Here is a 21,709-nt window from a genome sequence, read left to right as displayed (position 1 = left end):
CCAGTGGTCATGTATAGATGTGAGAGTTTCACTATAAAGAAAGCTGAGTGCCAAAGAATTGATGCTTTTGAACAGTGGTGTTGGAGAAGACTCTTGAGAGTCCCTTGGACTGCAAGGAGATCCAACCAGTCCATCCTAAAGGAGATCAGTCCTGGGTGTTCATTGGAAGGACTGATGTTGAAGCTGAAACTCCAATACGTTGGCCACCTGATGCGAAGAGCTGACTCATTGGAAAAGACACTGATGCTGGGAAAGATTGAGGGCAGGAGGAGAAGGGGACAACAGAGAATGAGATGGTTGGATGGCATCACCGACTCAATGGACATGGTTCTGGGTGGACTCTGGGAGTAGGTGATGGACAGGCAGGCCTGGCATGCTGCGGTTCATGGGGTTGCAAAGAGTCGGACACGACTGAGCAACTGAACTGAACTGAACTGAGAGCAGAATCAACTACCATCTCCCACAGTTCTAGTTGACTTTTACAAAGCTCTGCACACTCACTGTTTCCATTTGTCTTCCTTCGCTGCCCAAGAAAAGTCCTGCGTGTCCCCCATCCTGGCCTCAAGTCATGCCTTCTGGACAACAGACCCTCAGTCCCTTTTCTGGTGAGGCTCCTTTTCCTGGTTTCCTGTGTCAGGCAATATTTTGTAATAACCTTATGAGGGAAAGAAATCTAAAAAATCTAATTCCCAGGTCACTCAGTGGTAAAGAATCTGCATGCAATGCAGGAGACACAGGAGATGTGGGTTTGATCCCTGGGTTGGGAAGATCCCCTGGAGGAGGAAATGGCAACCCACTCCAGTATTCTTGCCTGGAGAATCCCCATGGACAGAGGAGCTTGGTGGGCTACAATCCAAGGGGTGGCAAAGAGTCAGACACAGCTGAGCACACACACATAATCCAACATAAGGGAAAAGAATTTAAAGAAGAATGGAGATACATATATACATACATATGCATATATGTGTATGTATATCAGAATCACTCTGCTGAACACCTGAATCCGACACAACACTGTAAACTAACCGTACTTCAATGACAACAAAAAGAAGCAATGGATGGCTGGGTTCATGAAGAGGAAAGAGAGAGAGTCCTCAGAGCACTGGGGCTGTGGCAAGGAGAGAGTGCACCCATCACTCTGATAGTGTCAGATCCCATTTCCTGGGTCCTTACGAAAGGAAGAGGACAGCGTTCACAGCCCTTGGCAAGCACCAGACAGAAGAACCTGTGACACCTGCACAGATCAGGGGAAGTAACATGGGATAAATGCCAGGAGAGCGGGGCCAACTAGAAACCTGTGCACGAGCAGAGGCTGTGGTTGCCTGTCAGCGTGGATGAGGGAGGGTGTTTCTGGAGCCTTGGCTCAAGGTTATTTCCTTGACTCCTCCAACATGCCTGTCAGTGCTTTTGATGGCATCACAGATCCATCTGTCAAATGTATAGGTGACCAATAACTGGCACATGAATGGATACATTGGGATAAAAGCAAAGACTGCCCACCTCCCTGCTACTCGACTTCAGGCCCCACAAAGGCAGGGATCTTTCTCCAGGTTTTCTGCTGCTGCATCTATCGCACAAGAGCCATGGCCAGTGCATCCCAGGGGGCTTTAGTGCTAATACTGAAAGGGGTTTAGGCATTGAACGCGCAACTGAACAAATTGATTTTTAAGATGTTTTGGTCCCCAGATACCCTTCCTCAGGTCAGAATTCAACAGGAAAGCCAGGGAACCGAGGCTGGCCTATTTTCTCTGATGCAGGGCAGTGAGAAAAGGTCATGAGGGCCGGCCCCCGTCTGCCTCTCCATGACAGGGAGGGCCAGACGGGACAGTGTGCTCAGAAACTCGGGTACCCTGAGCATCTAAGAAACCACGGGGAGACTTCGTTATTCCGGCAAAAGAAAACGATGAAAATGTCTGCTGGGAAGAGACAGGACCTTTGTCAGGCAGTTTTCTCTGTTTTCACAGAGTTAGAAAGAGGCAACCCTGCCAGGGACTGGAGAGCTGGTTCTTAATATCGTCACAGCAGGACGAGGAAGCACCAACAAGGACGGGACCGTGATGTTCTTTAGAATATGAGTTCCTGTAAGAGAGCCTCAGCGTCCTTCTGACAAAACCCCCAACTCCAGACAGAGCAGGGCACCAGGTGTCCAGGTGTTAAAGCAACCTCTGACCCATCTTTTGTCAACCTAATGAGACAAGCATAACAGCCATGTCTGCGAGGAAATGATCTTAGTGGGTTAAATACAGCTTTTTAATAAAAGCAAGAGTATCTTCAAACACGCATGCATTTCAATTTGAGCAAGCCTGAGAAAAAGTCCTGATAGTTATTTAAATTAGACTTCCAACCTTCTTTCTGCAGTGGGCTAACTCTAGGACTTCTAAATGAGCAGTAATTTGCCAGCAAAAAAAAGATGCATATTAAGTCTTTCAGAAAGAGTTTTGCAATAACCAGAGCAATGATTGAAAGAAATTGAGGTCTGAGCAGTTAGCCGCCTTTAGAGCAAATTAATCCTATTTAGGAGCTGGTCTGAGTGCAGTAGCTAAGCATATACAGGGGAGCTAGAGGAGGCTCCTCAGCCATACAGGTGGAGATTAAATCACACTTTCATTTCTTTAATAGGGAAAATAATCCACATATTCCACTATCAAATATGTCCATCTGTAAGATACTGATTGAAATCCTTACCACTGGGGTCACTAACAGTATCTGTAGGGCCAGGAATAATTTCGTTTAAAACATTTCTTGTAATCTAAATCTTAATTGACTATCTCAACAAATCTACTTTCTGGAGCCCACGTATTTTTAAATTTTAATAAATAATAACTAATAAAAGTGCTGACCTTTGATTTCTAGACCATAACCAAGCCAGCACAAATATTTATCCATGTGGAATGCTACATCTGGAAGTCTTACTCCTATTATCATATACTATGAATATGTATTGACAAATGTTCTTTAATTGGCTAATGGGGATACAGATAGCCAAAGTGAAAGCCGCTCAGTCATGTCCGATTCTGTGACCCCATGGACTGTACAGTCTAGGGAATCCTCCAGGCCAGAATACTGGAGTGGGTAGCTTTTCCTTTCTCCAGGATATAGCCCCAATCCAGGGATTGAACCCAGGTCTCCTGCACTACAGGTAGACTCTTTACCAGCTGAGCCACAAGGAAAGCCCAAGAATACTGGAATGGGTAGCCTATCCCTTCCCCAGGGGATCTTCCCAACCCAGAAATCAAACTGGGGTCTCCTGCATTACAGGCAGATTCTTTACAAACTGAGTTATGAAGGAAGCCCACAGACAGCCAAAATAACATATTATTCAAACATATAATAGTCTTCCATGCATATTTGAGTAAAAAAGTTTGATTATGAAAATTTAGAACTTCATTCTGAAATTTAGACACAGTTCAATATATATTTGCAATATGTGAATAATATTATTTAATAATATATAATAATGCAGTAACTAGATATACCAAAAAAAAGAAATACCAAGAAATTAGAAGTTCTTTAGTCTTAAAATCTGTCGATGAGGCTAATCTAGCCACACCAAACTAAGTAATCTGACAGTGCCTGACGTTTCTGTTGGGTTAAAGATTTTGGGTTTGCCAGGCTAGAACATAACCGTGTTACTTCTAAACTGTAATAACAGCACTTGACCATGAGGAAGATGGCAGAACCTACCTAATTATCCATGATCTAAAAGGCAAGGTTAGTCATAAACGAGGCTGACAAAGGACATTACTTTTTCCCCAATCAATATGCCTTAAAACATACAAAGACTCTAGTCCCCTGCCAGGCTCCTCTGTCCATAGAATTCTCCAGGCAAGAAAACTTGAGTGGGTAGCCATTCCCTTCTCCAGGGGAATTTCTTGAGCAGGGATCAAACCCAGGTTTCCTGCATTGCAAGCAGATTCTTTACCATCTGAGTCACCAGGGAAGCCCTAAAACATACAAGTCTTTCTGGAAAAAAATAGTTGAAAAGATAAAGAAGGCACAACATAAGGGTTAAAAGACCTATAGTTCTGAACCTGAATTTGAATTGTCACACTGAATTGGAATTATCACTCTGTCTTGATCTCAAGACAGACATGCTTTAATCTTAAATGTATATGTACACATGCGCGCGCGCACACACACACACACACACACACACACATATATACCAGTTCCATCCAATGGGAAGATCCACAAACAATAATGAGTAGTAATAAGCACCTCTGTCCTCAGATTGCAATTTCTTCTTTTTTTTTTTTCAGATTGTAATTTCTAATTACCAGTTCCCCTGAAAAAGAACCAGGGCTCCCTGACAAAATGGCTAATTCTAGATTATCAATATGGAAAATACAAGCCTGAAACACACAGTCATACCCAAAAGCAAGAAAGCCATGGAGATGGCCCAGCTCAAGGGACTCCCACTCTGAGTAAGCCCACTGTTTAGGGATGGAAGATCTGAGCAGCGATAAGGATAATAAGTGCAATGGATTGAAACTCATCAAATGTGTTTAAATCCACAAGTTGATGATGACAGATGATGGTGTCAGTGACAGTAACAGCAGTAACCCCTTTGGTCACTTTCAGGTGATGTTAGTGAACTACCTCACTATTTTGACAATATGCCAAAAAAGATAAAAACATCAAGTATTTATACCACCTTCCATATATGATTTATATACGAGGACACCCCAGCGGTTAATAACAGGAGAGTTTGTCTTTTTAGATGTATTCTAGTGACTAAACAAAGAAGGGCTGAGAATGAGACTGTTTTGCAACCCTGAATGAATCAGTGACCCTAGAAATGAGTATCAGTAGCCGATAGCATGATATAATTGGCAAGACACACAACAGTCAGAATAACACACTCAATGATGCTACCAGAAGTCGACAGGCAAAACTCAAAACAGGAGAGGCTGTGCAGGACAAACCCAGTCTCAACAACATCAACCACCACCACCACAAACAGAGGGAAACGAACAGAAATATTGAAGATAAAAAGGACTTAAGACACTCGTCATGGGGGTCGGATGGATTGCGAGATTGGGACTGACATATGTGTATTTTTATACTACTATGTATAAAAGAGCTAACTAATGAGAACCTACCACTTGTACATATATAAAGAAAACACTCATCACCCAACTGCAAAGTGTGAACTTTACCACAATCACAAATCAAATAAAACTGCTAAAATAAATAGTTACTAGACAGACAAGAAATATGAACACTGACTGTTTTCACTGGTCATACATGGTGATTATTCTATTTTTGTAAGAGCTCTTATCTTTTTAGAGCAGCAGTTTGAGGCTAAGTCCATCCTGCAACTTGTTTTGTAAGGCTTGCAAGCTCAGAATGGTGTTTAAGTTTTTTTAAATGGCTGAAAAAAAAAATCAAAAGAAGAATAGTATTTTGTGACAATGAAAATGATGTGAAAGAATAGTATTTTGTGACAATGAAAATGATGTGAAAGACTTTTCACATGTCCATGTATAAACCTGTCCAGAAACTAGCCACATTCATCCATTTCTGTGCTGTTCATGGATGCTTTCATGCTATGATGGCAGAGAAGACCCTCTGGCCTGCAAAATTTACTACCTAGCCCTTCACAGAAAAAGTTTGCTGACTCCTGTTTTAGAGAAACATTTACAAGTTACATAATATGATGACTGGGATCATCAGAGGGGAAGCAGTTGGGCACACGGGAAGAAAGTGGTCTCACATGCTGTTGGTTTTGAAGTCGATGTTGGGTACATCGAGTTTTTTACATCATTCTCTCTACCTCTGTGTTTATTTATGAGTTCTGTACTAAAAACGGGAGCTTGAGATTAACACATACACATCAATACTTTGGCCACCTCATGCGAAGAGTCGACTCATTGGAAAAGACTCTGATGCTGGGAAAGATTGAGGGCAGGAGGAGAAGGGGGTGACAGAGGATGAGATGGCTGGATGGCATCACTTACTCAATGGACATGAGTTTGAGCAAACTCCGGGAGATAGTGAAGGACAGGGAAACCTGGTGTGTTGCAGTTCATGGAGTCTCAAAGACTCAGACACGACTTAGCAACTGAACAACAAATATATACACTAAATAACCAACAAGGACTTACTGTGTAGCACAGGGAACTATACTCAGTATCTTTTAAGAATAAAGTAAAATAAAAAATAAAAAGAAAATAATCCTAAGAAGCAATTAGAAGAAAATCTCTTCTTTTTGCATTTTTAAACAACTGTTTGAACCATCACAGTTTCCCCAGGAAAAATAGATGGTTTTGCTGCTAGCTCACAAATACTGCAAAGCTATAGGAATCAAAGAACCATTTTGTCCAGGTGTCATTTGCGTCCTGCAAAAGTAGCAAGTCACTCTGCTACAAAGATCCCACCACAGAAGTGAAAAAAGTGCAGTTAGCCAAAGGCGAAGCCACATGCCCAGGGTAGCAGCGCTCTCTGTAGCAGCATTCGATAACTAATCATCATACACCCAGCACATGAGAAGTGTAGGATACACACTTCCTGAAAGAAAGCAGTCCCTGGCTTCCATCTCAAGAATAAACAGAAACTCCATTAATCTGTCATTGTCTCCTGTCTTTAGTGGACATCACTTCTTGTAACAGAGACACACATAATTTTCTTGCACCTGGACAACAGCCAATTCCCTTTGCTTTGAATGAAGGGAATGAAGGGTGGGTGGCATTTTACACATAGGAGAAATGCAGATGAGAATAACAATATGATTTATGATTTCAAAGTTCATCCCCTATAGGAGCTACCTGACTGCCACTGTGTGTCAGTCACAGAAGTCTCTGACCTGGTCCCAAACTGGGTCCCTCTAGGACTAAAAGCACCATGAATTTTTCTCTATTCCGTTTCTCTGGTCCTAAAGACAATTTTGAAATTAAAACCCATACAAAATTGTCAAATTTCCCCCCTACTCTCTTTTCTAGGTACAAGAAGATCAAACCAGTCAATCCTAAAAGAAATTCCAAATATTCATTGGAAGGACTGATACTGAAGCTGAAGCTGCAATACTATGGCCATCCAATGCAAAGAGCCAACTCACTGGTAAAGATGATGCTGGGAAAGATTGAGGGCAGGAGGAGAAGGGGGCCACAGAGGAAGAGATGGTGGAATGGCATTATCGGCTCAATGGACTCTGGGAGATGGTGAAGGACAGGCGTGCTGCAGTCCACGGGGTCACAATGAGTTAGACACAATGGAGTGACTGAGTAACACCACCACCAATTCCAGATAACTAGACTGAAAATCTTCTAGGGCTTTCAAAATTACCTAAAGCAGGCATGTTTAAGTCCTAGCTAAAATATCCTCCATTTTTCCCTCCTCTTCCAAAAAGAAGAGAAAGAAGGAGATTCTAACAGTGTCCAAACTCTCCAGGGTCCCCGCTCTAGGGCCCAGAACACCAAAAGCAGACAGACAGGGTAGCGGATGCTTAACTCTCGATCTCGGGAATTCCGGAGCAGGGCTTTCTGCATCTCCCCTTCTCATGACACAGCTGTGGATCCTTGGAAGCAAGAGACATACACTAACCCTTTAATGAATATGAGAAAAGAAAGGCAGCATAAATGCTCTAACAGGACGTGTGGTTCCTGGGTTCAAAGCCGGCAGTCCTCAAGGTTAGCAGTTGATGCCTCTCTCCCGTCCTCCTACAGGAACCATCCTGACCTGCGGTCTTCACAGCACATCCTCACATCCTGGCCCAGCGGTCGTCAGATCCCATCAGAGGACGAGGCCCTTGCACAAGGCTCCATCAACTCCTGGCCCGTCCTCCTCAAAGTACCAGCCACTTACACCTTCTTTAACTGAGGCAGGTAATATCACCAAGTACAATTTTTAATCAATTTCTCCCAGAATCTTCATAGACATATCCTACTGTTTCATCCATGTGAAAGAAACCTTCACCTTTAAATGGAGGTAACCCAAAATCATATCAGTTAAAAGAGACGATGTAAGCTTTCAAGGTTGTCGGTGGTTTCAGGCTGAATATTCAATATTATATCATATAGATGGATACTGAACTGACTAAAACAATAACGGATGTGATTTCAACCACTCAAAACTTTAAGAAAAAAAAAAAAAACCTTTAAGGAGCCAGTGGTTCCTACAGCAACTGAAGACAATCCTTTTTGTGCCTTCCTGGTATTTTCTATGACAGTAAGTGGTATTAAATTTATGCTTTAATACACAGGGCCTAAAACACCCAAGTTAGGCTTGACAAGGGAACCATAATTTGACTCCCTTTCAAATCATTTTATGGTTTTTATATATAATAACAAAATCATTCTGATATACAGCTGTGATTTTTTTTCCCCTCACAATCTATAAAGGAAACTAAAAGCCAGCAAGAAATGTTGACCAAATATACACATTCCGAAACACAAAAGCCAAGGCAACCTTCCACACACAGGAATACAATTCTCATCTTGTGTGTGTGCTAAGTTGCTTCAGCTGTGCCCTGCTCTTTGCAACCCCATAGACTATTGCCTGCCAGGCTCCTCTGTCCATGGGACTTCCCAGGCAAGAATACTGGAGTGGGCTGCCATGCCCTCCTCTGGGGATCTTCCTGACCCAGGGATCAAGCCGACATCTCTTTATGTCTACCTGCAGTGGCAGGCAGATTCTTTACCACTAGCACCCCCTGCAAAGCCCATAATTTTCATCTTAAATGCCGATAAAAGGGATGTATCACTTAAATTGCCAACTGATGATTATGAATCCATGAGGAAAGATCTGGATCATCTTTCTATGCAAGAGGCATTACAGCTAAGAACACAGATTTTGGACTTAGATGGCCTGGCTCCCAGTTCTTGTTACTAGCAACAAGTCAACGCAAAAATCTCTGAAACTTTCCGAGACCCAGTTACATCTTTATTACATCTTTATTCTGTAAATGGGTGCATAAAAGAATTCTCATAGGGATCAGTTAAGTGAAGAAAAATTGCTGAACATAGCCTGGAGCTGTGGTCCACCGCAGTCCACGAGGTCGCAAAGAACTGGACATGACTAAGCGACCGAACAACAACAAAATGATGGTTCTAAAGTTAATCCTGGTTCAAATGTATCAGGATTAACTTTAGGTGGAGGAAACTGGAGCCTATTATACAGAGTGAAGTAAGCCAGAAAGAAAAACACCAATACAGTATACTAACGCATATACATGGAATTTAGAAAGATGGTAACAATAACCCTGTATACGAGACAGCAAAAGAGACACAGATGTATAGAACAGTCTTTTGGACTCTGTGGGAGAGGGAGAGGGTGGGATGATTTGGGAGAATGGCATTGAAATATGTATAATATCATATATGAAACAAGTCGCCAGTCCAGGTTCGATGCACGATACTGGATGCTTGGGGCTGGTGCACTGGGACGACCCAGAGGGATGGTATGGGGAGGGAGGAGGGAGGAGGGTTCAGGAGGGGGAACACATGTATACCTGTGGCAGATTCATGTTGATATATGGCAAAACCAATACAATATTGTAAAGTTAAATGAAATACAATTAAAAACAATAAAAAATAAAAAGTTAATCCTGGCATTTTCACAGTAAATCTGAGAATATTTGGTTAACAGGCTAATATCTGAAATACAAGGTCAGTCAATCAGTGGAGAAAAATGTCCAAGTGACAGAATTTAGTCATTTATAAATAAGCAAATACATTTATACATATAATTGACTTTCACTAACAAAACAGAACTATCTACAATACATATAATAATTGGACAGATGAGTGTGTTAAAGTTCCCTATCTCTTCTGAGCTTGTTTTTTAATAAAATGCGGAATTTAATTTGAAGATTGTTCCAAATTCAGGCTTTACATAATTCTGTAATGCTAAAAAGTGAGCCATTTAAAATTGATGGAGAGAAAAGGATGATTTTCCAGGTTTCCTTCACCAGCTACCATTCACTCAATGCGCAGTCCTGGGCTTGACCAAAGCTTCCATCCACCTACTTTTGAAAAGGCATCTCAAGGATTCCTTGGTGACTCAGTGGTAAAAAATCTGCCTGCCAACGAAGGAAACACGTGTTCGATCCCTGGTTCAGGAAGACCCCACATACCGCACAACTAAATCTGTACACCAGAACTACTGAGTCTGTGCTCTAGAGCCCCTTTTCCACAACAAGAGAAGCCACCGCAACGAGAAGCCTGTGCGTAGCAACTGAAGAGCAGCCCCCACTCTCTACAACTAGAGAAAAGCCTGAGCAGAACCCAAGACCCAGCACAGCCAAAAATAAATTGATTAATTTTTTAAAAATTAAAATAAACAAAGAAAAGGCCTTTCCACCACCTCCTTGTTTTCTGGCATTTGTCCTGGAAGCTGGATCACCTTCATTTCCCACCCACATCTGAGTCTGATGTGGTAGCTGAGTTCTGTAGATCAGAATGTTTGCATCCTCCTCCATATTCATATGATGAGGCCTACTCCCCACTGTGACCATAATGGAGATGGGGCTTTTGGAAGCTAACTAGGTTGAGATGTACTTTCTTGGTGGCTCAAATGGTAAAGAATCTGTCTGCAATGTGGGAGGCCCGGGTTTGATCCCTGGGTGGGGAAGAGTCCTCTGGGGAAGGGAACAGCACCCCACTCCAGTAGTCTTGCCTGGAGAATCCCATGGGCAGAGGAGTCTGGTAGGCTACTGTTCATAGAATCACAAAGAGTCAGACACGATTGAACAACTAACACTCAATGTTCAGACGAGGCTGAGATGAGGTTGTGTGTGTAGAGCCCGAAGGGTGGGATGAAGGCCCTTACAAGGGGAGGAAGAGCCCAGAGGATGCACGTAACTATGCAGCAAGAAGTTGTTGGTCTGTAGACCCAGGAGCTGGTCCTCTCCAAGAACATGCATGCTGGTCCTGGATCTTAAGACTGCCAGCCCCCAGAACTGTGAGAGATAAATGTCTGTTGGTTAAGCCTCCCAGTCTACAATATTTTTGTTACAGTGCTTTGGTGACTTACTGAAAAGCTGAAAGAGGTATTATAAATACTAATTCCCAAGATAAGCCTATGGAGATAAATAAAATTTTAAATATTTCATAAAGAACAACAGTAATTCTAATATAATTACATGTGACTCAAAGGGTCAATGACTGTATGAATATATATAACTCAGAAATTGATACCATCAGCAAATAATATTTAAGTATAAAAAAGAACATCTAAAATTCTATTTTCTCAGTATCTTATATATAAACTTACTCTAGGATATTTCAAACTGTAGGCTCCACAAGTGATCAGAAAGTTGATAACAACAAGAAATGTGTGCTCTTGTTTTGGTTACTTGAATGGTTTTCCAAATCTGTTTCATTTGAGTGTCTCCCACGGTTACAGCTCAGGTTCATACAAAGATCACCACATCTGATAGTACACAGCAAGGACACTCAGCAGATTCAATGCACATCAGTTTGTTTTTTTTTTTTTACCACATAAAAATACTTTGATAGATGCTGTCTTCCTCCTGCACACTGTCTGGAAGCTGTTTTAAGTATTTTGCAGCTGTAATAAAGGAGGCTCATGAGCTGTGTTTCATTTTGTTGTTCTGTATTCTAGAAAGACCAGCTCCATGCTGGCAGCAACCTGCCTGGCCCACGGATGAGATGGAGAAGACGGAAGCAGATGGGGTCCATCTGTTAACCATAAACACTTCTTCATTAGTGTCATCCTCAGATTTATGTGTGTTATGTTTTTGAGAAAGACTCTGACATTGATTATATTTAATCTATATTTTTAAGCAATCAAACCACTGGCCATTTTTCATAGATGTGGATCAAGATGTACACGTTGTACAGATGGACTTTTTTTTTTTTGTCAATATGCCTCCTGGATGTAAATCATGTGATGTCAGTTACATCCAAATCCCTCTAACAGAGTGGTAAGTGCACACAGATTATTCACCTAGCTCTGGATATAAGAAGCCCACACAACGGAGTAGAATTAATCTGCAGTAGAAGTGAAGAAACAGGACTATTTCCAGGTATGCCATCTACCTTCGTGACTCTCAACAACCCTGCACCTCAAACTCATAAAAAAGTACAGAGCCAAGGGATGCAACATGAAACTCCGAAAAATGCATTATGGTAGAATTCAAAAGATGCAAATTACTGTGTAATGTAAGTATAAATGATCACACTTCACAATGATGTTGTTTTTGTTCAGTTGCTAAGTCATGTCCAACTTTTTGAGACTCCATGGACTGCAGCATGCCAGACTCCTCTGTCCTTCACTATCTCCCAGAGTCTGTTCAAACTCATGTTCACTGAGCTGGTGATGCCATCCAACCATCTCATCCTTTGTTGCCCTCTTCTCCTCCTGCCTTCAATCTTCCCCAGCATAAGGGTCTTTTCCAAAGAATCAGCTCTTCACATTAGGTGGCCAAAGTATTGGAGATTCACCTTCAGCATCAGTACTTCCAATGAATATTCAGAGTTGATTTCCTTTAGGATTCGCTGGTTTAATCTCCCTATTGTCCAGGGAACTCTCAAATAAAGGATGTTCCCCAAATAAAGAATGTCTTATTCATTTCTAAATCTTGACTTACTACTGGGAAGATTCAAGTGACAGAAAAATTTAAAACAATCTTTCATTCAATTTTCTGCCTGAATCTTAGAATTACTTTGAGGAGCCAAGTGAATTGAGATGCAGAAAAGCATTTTTTTTTTAAGTGTTATAACATTAGAGGAAGAAGGAAGAAAAGCCCATATTCATACCTCCAAGGCCAGAGGGATTTTGTCTAGTTTTCCAGGGCTGCTTCTCCCCACGACTTGTGAAGAATGGCCTAAAGCAAAGACTCAGGGCCCAGGCAAGAGAGCAGGAGGACTCTGTGAAACCATCCCCCACCCCCGGCCACAAACCCTTATGCTGCTGGAACTATCTCATACAAATCCAGGTTAATAGAAGCCATCCTTGCAAGCAAAAGACATTTGTCTTATTTCATCCGCTATTAATAAAATAAACATTTCCCCACAAAATGCCTATCCAAACAGAGGAAATAAATTATTGAACACTAAAACTATTTGAACAACACAAAGACTCACAAGCCAAATAACAGGCTGAGTCCAGGACAATCTCATTGTCACTAAGAATTTCAAAGTCATTCTATTCTGTCTTTGTCATCAACCCCTTCTTGACACAACCCTTCTCGAAAGCTGCAGGGCAACATGCAGTCATGGATGTTAGAGGACCCCCAAAGCATTTAAGGTGTCTCTTCCAGAATTTGTTCCCATTTGTCATTGTCCTGCTGACAAATCCTGGGATAGCACAGTTGGCTGTTTTTCATTTCCCCCAGAAATGGAGAAGAAATAAAAAATGACTGTTGACTTCAGTTGTGATGATTCAAAGAATACAGGATTTAAAATTTATAGCATGTGTGCATGCTCAGTCATGTCTGACTTTTTGTGACCCCATGGACTGCAGCCCTCCAGGCTTCTCTGTTCATGGCATTCTCCAGGCAAGAATACTGGAGTGGATTGCCATTTCCTTCTCCAAGGGATCTTCCTAACCCAGGGATCAAACCTGCGTCTCCTGCATTGGCAGGTGGTCCTTTACCACTATCACCACCTGGGAAAACTTTACATTTTATAGGGCATCAGGCAAATGTGACACATGACAATTGTTGCTATGCTGCAGAAGGAGACACAGGATAGGTGGAGAGTGATGTGTACCGAGAAGTCGGCAGGCGTGGAACAGAAGCCCAAGTGGAGTGGAACAGATGCACAGAAGGGTCAGAATATAAAGCAGGTCCATAGCAAGCTAAAATAAACAACCAAACCAAACCAAAACCCACTATAGGATCCCTAAGGAAAGAGGGGTGAAATCAACATGAGTCAAGGTGGGGAACGAGCAGCCTGTGGACTGATGCACAGCAAGAAGCAACAAGAACGAAACTGGAGAATGCCATGGGGGAAACCAAACCTAGAGTCTAAATAAGTGGACGGCAAACTGGTTAGAGGGGACAGGTCACTTAATCCCATTTGGTCAGAATTCCTGAGACCCTTGATCTGTCCATAAGACTACTGGCTGTGCAAAATACAGATGGTAGAGTTTCTAAGACAATAAAACAAGACACATAAGTGATGATGACACTAAAAAAGGTCTACTTATTTTTTTCTTTAAAAAAATTTTATTTATTTTTAAATTGAAGGATAACTGCTTTACAGAATTTTGTTGGTTTCTGCCAAACATCATCATCAACGACAATAAAATGTCTACTTAAATGCTCAAAGGGCTTCCCAGGTGGCTCAGTGGTAAAGAATTTGCCTGCCAATGCAGAAGACCCAGGTTCAATTGCTAGGTTGGGAAGATCCCCTGGAGAAGGAAATGGCAACCCACTCCACTCCAGTATTCTTGCTGGGAAATCCCATGGACAGAGGAGCCTGGTGGGCTACAGTCCGTGGGGTCGCAAAAAGTCAGACAAGACTTAGTGACTAAAGAAAACAGAACAAAAACAAATAAAAATGGTTAAAAGTAAAAGATGTGTTACTAATTTCTAGGTTTAGGCCTATGGCTAGGGAGCTGAAAATTAACAAAAATGCCTATAAGTTTGTGTGTGACATGCCCATGTGATTCCAAGAGGATGAACAGGGAGAGGGTATTATATTTTGGACTCCAACATCTTGCTCTAAAAGCAACTCAGTAACCAGATTGTCCAAACAAGATGGCTAAGTAGAAGCAAGGGCAAAACCAGAAGTTCACAGCAAGGTTTATGAAGAATAACATTGAACTTGTCTCGAACTCTTTGTTACCTGGCTACACACTGTGGAAGCAAGAGAAGAACTGGGGAGACTGCTCAGAGTATCCTCTTCCTCCCTGCTGGTGTCCTGACACTAACCGGATCTCTGGGGCCCTCCCCAGGGACAGGCTCTCTGCCTGCTGGACTCACTCTGAACCATGAACGTGAGTGACTGTACCTGTAGCCAGAGCCTGTCTCCAGCCACGGTCCTGCCGATGGCGCTGCACTGGAAGGTGGCAAACTGGCCAGCGTTGACCTCCACGTTCTGAATCCGCAGGAAGTGGGGCGTTCTGGCTGCAGGAAGACGAAGAAGGAAAGACGTTAAAAGTGGAGGTCTGAACCCGTTTGTGTCTCTTCAAATCTGCCTGCAATTTCGGGCCTCTCCCTTTGTTTACCTTTGAAGAAAAGAATGCCTTTGCTTCTAAGAGCTTTAAAGATTTCATTACGCCTGTAAAAGAGGTTCTGGAAAGATCTGCTGTGTTCTCTAACAGCCAGGCATTCTGGGATAGAACCAGACGGAAAGAAGATATTTTATGGTCCCTGCTGTGCAAATTATCATAGCTCAGCAGTCTTCTTGTAATAACAGATCTGTATTAATAAAGATTACACTGAGGCCTAATTGATGTTTTGAACAAAAACATATTAGATATTTATACTAGGAACATGAAAAGAACAGTAAGAAGTTAAATGATGTTGTCAAGGAAACTTTTTAAGCCAAGTACGGAGCTGTGAGTAATATATATTTTAATACAAGTAATTGGTATGCAGCACTCCTCATGTAATATTTCCCAGCGACCAAAATACTCTCCCCATAGACAGACTGCGAAATTACACTGGAACTGCCACAGCACGGCGGGTTTTGCTGATTCTTATTTCCAATTCAAGGAGAAAGAATGATTCCAACTGCTAAATAGCATTAAGTTTCAGAACATGCATTGTCCATAGGGGACACCTGTTTAAACAAAGCATTGTTCTATTTGATCTAAGAAGCACAGATCCATCTCAGTAGCACACTGAAGACATCCATCGAGGAACTGGAGGGATGGGTTGGGAATTAAATTTTATAACTTCTCCTTTAGGGAAACACTCTCTTACCAGTACAAGGATAGAGTGAAAGAGTAGCAAGAGGTGGGGTAGGGGGAGGTTAGGGAGTAGAAAAGAAGAAAACAGGATGGTGATGTTTTCTGGGAGAAACAGAGAAATCTGAACAACAGCTAGAAGGCATTGTTTATGCCTTGCCAGCCAACGTGTCTCTGGATCACACCTTTCAAAGAATGGTCCACCACTCCTGGGCACCCAAAGATGATATATAGCACTAACACTAGCCTGTGAAAAACATAATTAGGGGGCTTCTCTTAGCAGTCCAGTAGATAAGACCTCACCTTCCAATGCAGGGGTTGGGGGTTCAATCTTTGTTTGGGGAGCTAAAATCCCACAAGCCTCTCTGCCAAAACACCAGAACATAAAAACAACAGAAGCACTATTGTAACAAATTCAATAAAGACTTAAAAAAGCACAATTAGGAGTGAAAATGAATTTCTATCCAAAAACAAAGAAAAATGTAGTTTGATACCAATAACACAGAGGAAACCCCCGTTACTCATTTGAAGACCAGCAATAAGTGCAACAATGCGTTCATGATGCCTGGCATGCAAAGTGTCCTCAGTAATTTCTAAAACAGCAGTATAAGTGTGGGTCATTGTCTCTAATACTATTATATTCACTTAGAAGCCTATCAACTATTTCTCATTAACTTAATCAAATTCCCCTTAGTCAAGAACAGCACAGGTCTATGGTTTTTAAAGATCTGTGCAAAAAGTCCTTGCATCAAGTTTCTTTTTCTAACTCTCCCAAGAAGCTGAAAGAACTATTGTTTTCAAAAAGTGGCAAAAGGTAACGTTTTTTTGGAGCATTTCATGGGGCAGAAACTTTTCCATTGATGACTCACATGTGTTCTCTGAAGGTTTTTTTCCATTATTTTACTTGTGGGTACTTGGCCAATGAGAGCCAGACATGGAGTGGAAACTTGGGTCTGGCCAGTTCCAAAGCTCAGATGCTGCCCACTAGGCAACACTGCTTTGTAACTTTGAATGCCTTTCCCAGGCTCTGCATCCCACCAGGTATGGCTCCAGGTCTGACTGTTGGAATTCAAGCTCCTTTCAAGGCCCCTTTCCAGTGCTGTTCTTTCCATAAAGCTTGCATGGATTCCCTCAGCTTGCTGTCAGACCTCTGCACCATCACTTGTCCTCTGTCGGGCATCTCACTGGTGTTACCCTCTCCTGTCCAGCTCCTGTCCTCCCACCTCTTCCTCTGGCTGCAAGTCACTCCTACATACTGGCTTCCTAACACAAAATGTTGGGTGTGGAGCCATCTTTCATGACCACTTGGGTACTGTCACCCCACCTGGTTAAACCCAGGGTCTCTCCAGAGTCTGTGCTGAAGGGTTGCTAATTATTTTGAGTATCACCCTGGATATATCCCCACATAGTTAAGCTACTAAAAATTTAAATAATTTTACCCTCTTGGGATAAACCATAATGCAAAAGAACATTAAAAAAGAACATACATATGTGTATAAGTGAGTCACCCTGCTGTGCAGCAGATTGGCATGATATTGTAAACCAACTATATTTCTATTTTAAAAGACATAAAGGTACTGATAGGACTTCCCTGGTGGCTCAGACAGTAAAGCGTCTGCCTACAATGTGGGAGACCAGGGTTTGATCCCTGGGTTGGGAAGATCCTTTGGAGAAGGAAATGGCAACCCACTCCAGTACTCTTGGCTGGAAAATCCCATGGACAGAGGAGCGTGGTAGGCTACAGTCCATGGGGTTGCAAACAGTCGGACATGACTGAGCGACTTCACTTTCACTATTAAAGGTACTGATAATATATATTCTTATTTGCAATGTATAAGACAGCCCACACCACGGAGTGCTAAAAATATGTTTACTACCTTGCAAGAAAAGACTCACCATTATTAAATTTGCTTTTCTTTGATTACTGATGAAAAAAGTCTCCCTTAAAAATCCACTGCAAAATGTCCATGTGCTGCTCATGCTTGTCTTAGACCTTGGCTTCCTACCCTGTACCTCACCTGTGATCCTTCTCCTTTTCACCCTCCTTACCCTCCAAGGCTGCCAGCATTCTCAAAACCCCTCTTTTTCCTTATGCTCGATGACTGAGCTCCCTTAGCTTCTCTCATCCAGAAGGGCTCATCCAGGTGTCGTGGGGCTGCAGAGCTCTGTACCCTCCTCTCCCCTAGGGAGGCAGGAATGCAAGGAAAGTCTTTCTTCCCAGAGTGACCTCTCCCCCAGAGATCTGCAGCCTTTCAAAGGCTCCCACACTTTCTAATTGGCACACAGGGAAAGCTAAAAAACATTTAGTTTGCAGCATCAAGAATAAGTTTCCCACAGACTAAAATAATTTACAGAAAATGAATTTCAATCTTTAAATTTTAAGTTCATTCTTTATCAGGCATGTCAGGATCGTTATTTTCGAAGAGCAAGGGTGGGCCACATATATTATTTTCCCTTTTTCTAATGTTACAGCCTGTTTCTGAACTGCTGAAAAATAGCATACTTTATTTGTATCCAAATCCAAACTGCCTCCTGAAATGACTTACCTAGATCATCTTCATTTACATATCCCTCCTACCAAGATGAACTAAAATATTAAAAGATGTCCAATGTATTTAAAATCAATTCCATTCTTTTTCCTAAGATTTTTGATTTAAATAATTTTTTTACCTTTAGAAACCACTTTCAATAATAAACATTAAAATTAAAGAAATAACATTTTTAAATTTAAATTAAAAACCTGAATTTAGAATTTTCTAACTACTTTGTTTCTTAATCATATATAAATTTACCTTTAAGAAGCAGCTTTGGAAATAGGTATGCTTTTCTGCACTATCTATCATGCGATTCTTTTTGAGCTCATGGACTGTAGCCCACCAGGCTCTTCTGTTCATGGGGTTTTTCAGGTGAAAATACTGGTGTGTGTTGCCATTTCCTTCTCCAAGGGATCTTCCCAACCCAGGGATGGAACCCACATCTCCTGTGCCTCCTGCATTGCAGGCAAATTCTTTTACCCGCTGAGCGATCAGGGAAGCCCGCACAGTTTATGATTTTTAAATGGAAAGCATTTGGTAACCTGTGGCGGAGACACCTGTCTGCAGACCTAAGCGTGGGCCTTCTGAGAGAGCCTGGTAAATACCCATTTTGATCCACCAAGGCTCACAGTGACTCCAGGAATGTTCCTACAGATTGCTTATTTGTACTAAGTAAGGAGGCAGATGAAAACCATACTATGAGAACAGATACAAACGGGGGGTGATCGTCAGGAGAGAAATGAAGATGAAAGAAAAAATCCTACTGGAACAACAACAACAGAAGCTTCCAGTATCTGGCAGTTACATTATTTATGGGCGGCTCTGAGGTCTGGTGGGAGTTCCTGGTTCTGCATAAAATTATTAGAGCAGGCCTTGGTCATTAAAGAAATTACATCCTTTAACTTAGTCTATTGGTATTTACCTTTTAGTCTATTGGTATTTACCTATTTACCTTTTTGTGACTATTGTGCACTTTTGAAAAAAATTTAACAAGATATTGTGAGCATTTTGCTTGTTAAATATTTACCTAAAACTATAAGAAAAAGTTGTAGTTCACAATCAGGGATCGTGTCACCCCCAGAGAACATCTGATGATATCTGGGACATTTTTGTTTGTCACAACAGGGGTAGGGGAGGTGGCGGGGCAGATGCTGCTGGAACCCAGTGTGCAGAGGTCAGCGATGGTGTTAACATTCTACAATGCACACAACAGCCTCCACAGAAAGGAATTACCCATACTCATGTCAATAATGTCAAGGTCGTGAAATCCTTACATATATACGGGCGTCCAAGGTGGCACAATGGTTAAAAAAAAAATCCACCTGCAATGCACAAGACACAAGAGACCTGGGTTCGATCCCTGGGTCGGGAAGATTCCCTGGAGGAGAACATGGCTACTCACTCCAGTATTCTTGCCTGGGAAATTCCATGGACAGAGGAGCCTGGCAGGCTCCATGGGGTCACAAAGAGTACACACACACACATACACATACACAGATGTATATATCATATGAACATAAAAAGTTAACTGGAACATTCCTTTACTTTGGACTTCTGAGTTTCTTAAACAGAATGCCAAGACACAAGAGTTCATAATTAAATCCTCATGTAGACTTTTAATTTTTTCCTTAGGGTGAATTTTTAGAAATCGAATTACTAAGACAAAAAGAAGCATTTTTAAAAGACTTTAGACACAAATTGCTGAATTGCTTTCCTTAAAGTGTATAACAAACTGCATTTCTACCAGCAGGGTATGCTAAGTATTAATTTCTGTATTTTTCTGAAGAAGTTGATTAAATATATGTGCTCTGCTTCATCAGCTTACCTAACAATAATAAATAACAGGAATATCAGAACTGTCATGGTTCTGCCATAGGTCTGTTCATGCACAGTAAAGCTGCCCTGGGAGGCTGCTCTCCTAAGGGCCCTGTTTCTAGCAGTGGCTACTGAACCAAAGAGAAAGATATAGAAAAGCTGATTTATCAATACAGTTTTCTAATTATATTAGGAGTTCTTTTAGGTTATAACTTATATTTTTAATTTGCTGGCCAAAGATAAGACTGTGTGATATTATTTCTTTATCTTCATCCTTATTAAGACATGCTTCTCAGAATGGGGCTTATCTTTTCTCCTTTAGAAAGGATCTGATGTTCAATATGGCTTTCTCAAAGACTCCAGGGTTTATTATTTGCACAATAAGGTTAGCGTCTAAGGAATTGATACCTTTGTTCAAATTGTATTTGGGCGGGGGAGGGGGGTGCGTGGGCGCCTCTGGAACAATGGCTCAGTGGTAAAGAATCCACCTGCCAATGTAGAAGTAGGAGACACAAGTTCAATCCCTGGGTCTGGAAGATCTCTTGGAGGAGGAAATGGCAACTCACTCCAGTATTCTTGCCTGAAAACTCCTATGGTCAGAGGAGTCTGGTGGTTACCATCCATGGGGTCAACAAAGAGTAGGACATGACTGAGCAACTGATCAAACACACACTGCTTTGTAATGGATTGGCTGTCTTTGGTTGGGGCAACAGTGTCTCTTGGTTGAGATGAAGACTTCCAGGAAAAAAAAATCATCTGGCTAAAATAATAAAAGCCATACTTCAAAATGGAAACTAGATGAAGACAGAGAAACCTACTAAGCATAAACCCTTTTATAAGCAAATTATCATTTTCAATTAAGAGAATTAATTGACATCAACAGAACATAGTAACTCATCCACCAGGGTAAATAAGACAAAGGGACTGTGGAATTCTTTGTTTCAGATCAGTTTCCTCCAAGATCAGGAAGGTTAAGATTTCTATTAAAGGCATTTGTAAGGTTTTTCAATAAACATTAAAGGTATAGATAATCTTTCCAGAGGTTTAAGATGCCTGGATTCTCCCTGCCTAGTGCTGTAAACCCTACAAATATTTTTGGTTGGGAAGCAATTGAAGGCTAATACTATTTTAAGGTTGGAATTTCAGCATATGGGCTTCCTTTATGGCGTAGACAATAAAGAATCTGTCTGCAAAGCAGGAGAGCCAGGTTTGATCCCTGGGTTGGGAAGATTCCCTGGAGAAGGGCATGACTACCCACTCCAGTATTCTCACCTGGAGAATTCCACGGACAGAGGAGCCTGGCAAGCTACAGTCCTTGGGGTCGCAAAGAGTCAGACAAGACTGAGTGACGAACACTTTAACTTCACTCTCAGTGTATATACGTTCAAGCTCAAGCTCTCACTGCCTTTGAATAGATGCAAAAGTTCCTAAACCCAAGCCTTAGTGGATTTTTTTTTTCAATTTGCAAAACTGGGATTTTTTTTAAAGTACGTATTTCATAGGGTTGGGATAAAGATCAAAGAAGATGCTGCCAGGAGAAG

At 41.7% G+C, this 21,709-nt stretch overlaps 1 protein-coding gene across 10 annotated transcripts in view; it reads right to left on the bottom strand.

Moving 5' to 3' along the window:
• Positions 1–21,709, bottom strand: part of PTPRM (protein tyrosine phosphatase, receptor type M) — a 666,940-nt gene that overhangs the window by 379,038 nt on the left and 266,193 nt on the right. For all 10 annotated transcript variants that reach the window (XM_027525884.1, XM_027525889.1, XM_027525885.1 and 7 more), the window contains exon 5: positions 14,919–15,034. In XM_027525884.1, coding sequence (XP_027381685.1) covers positions 14,919–15,034 — 116 coding nt within the window. The remainder of the gene's footprint in view (positions 1–14,918; positions 15,035–21,709) is intronic.

Source organism: Bos indicus x Bos taurus, chromosome 24 (genome assembly GCF_003369695.1).
Source record: "Bos indicus x Bos taurus breed Angus x Brahman F1 hybrid chromosome 24, Bos_hybrid_MaternalHap_v2.0, whole genome shotgun sequence".
Lineage (NCBI taxonomy): Eukaryota > Metazoa > Chordata > Mammalia > Artiodactyla > Bovidae > Bos > Bos indicus x Bos taurus.
Note: the sequence above shows the minus strand (reverse complement) of the source record. Positions and strands in the feature narration are given on the sequence as shown.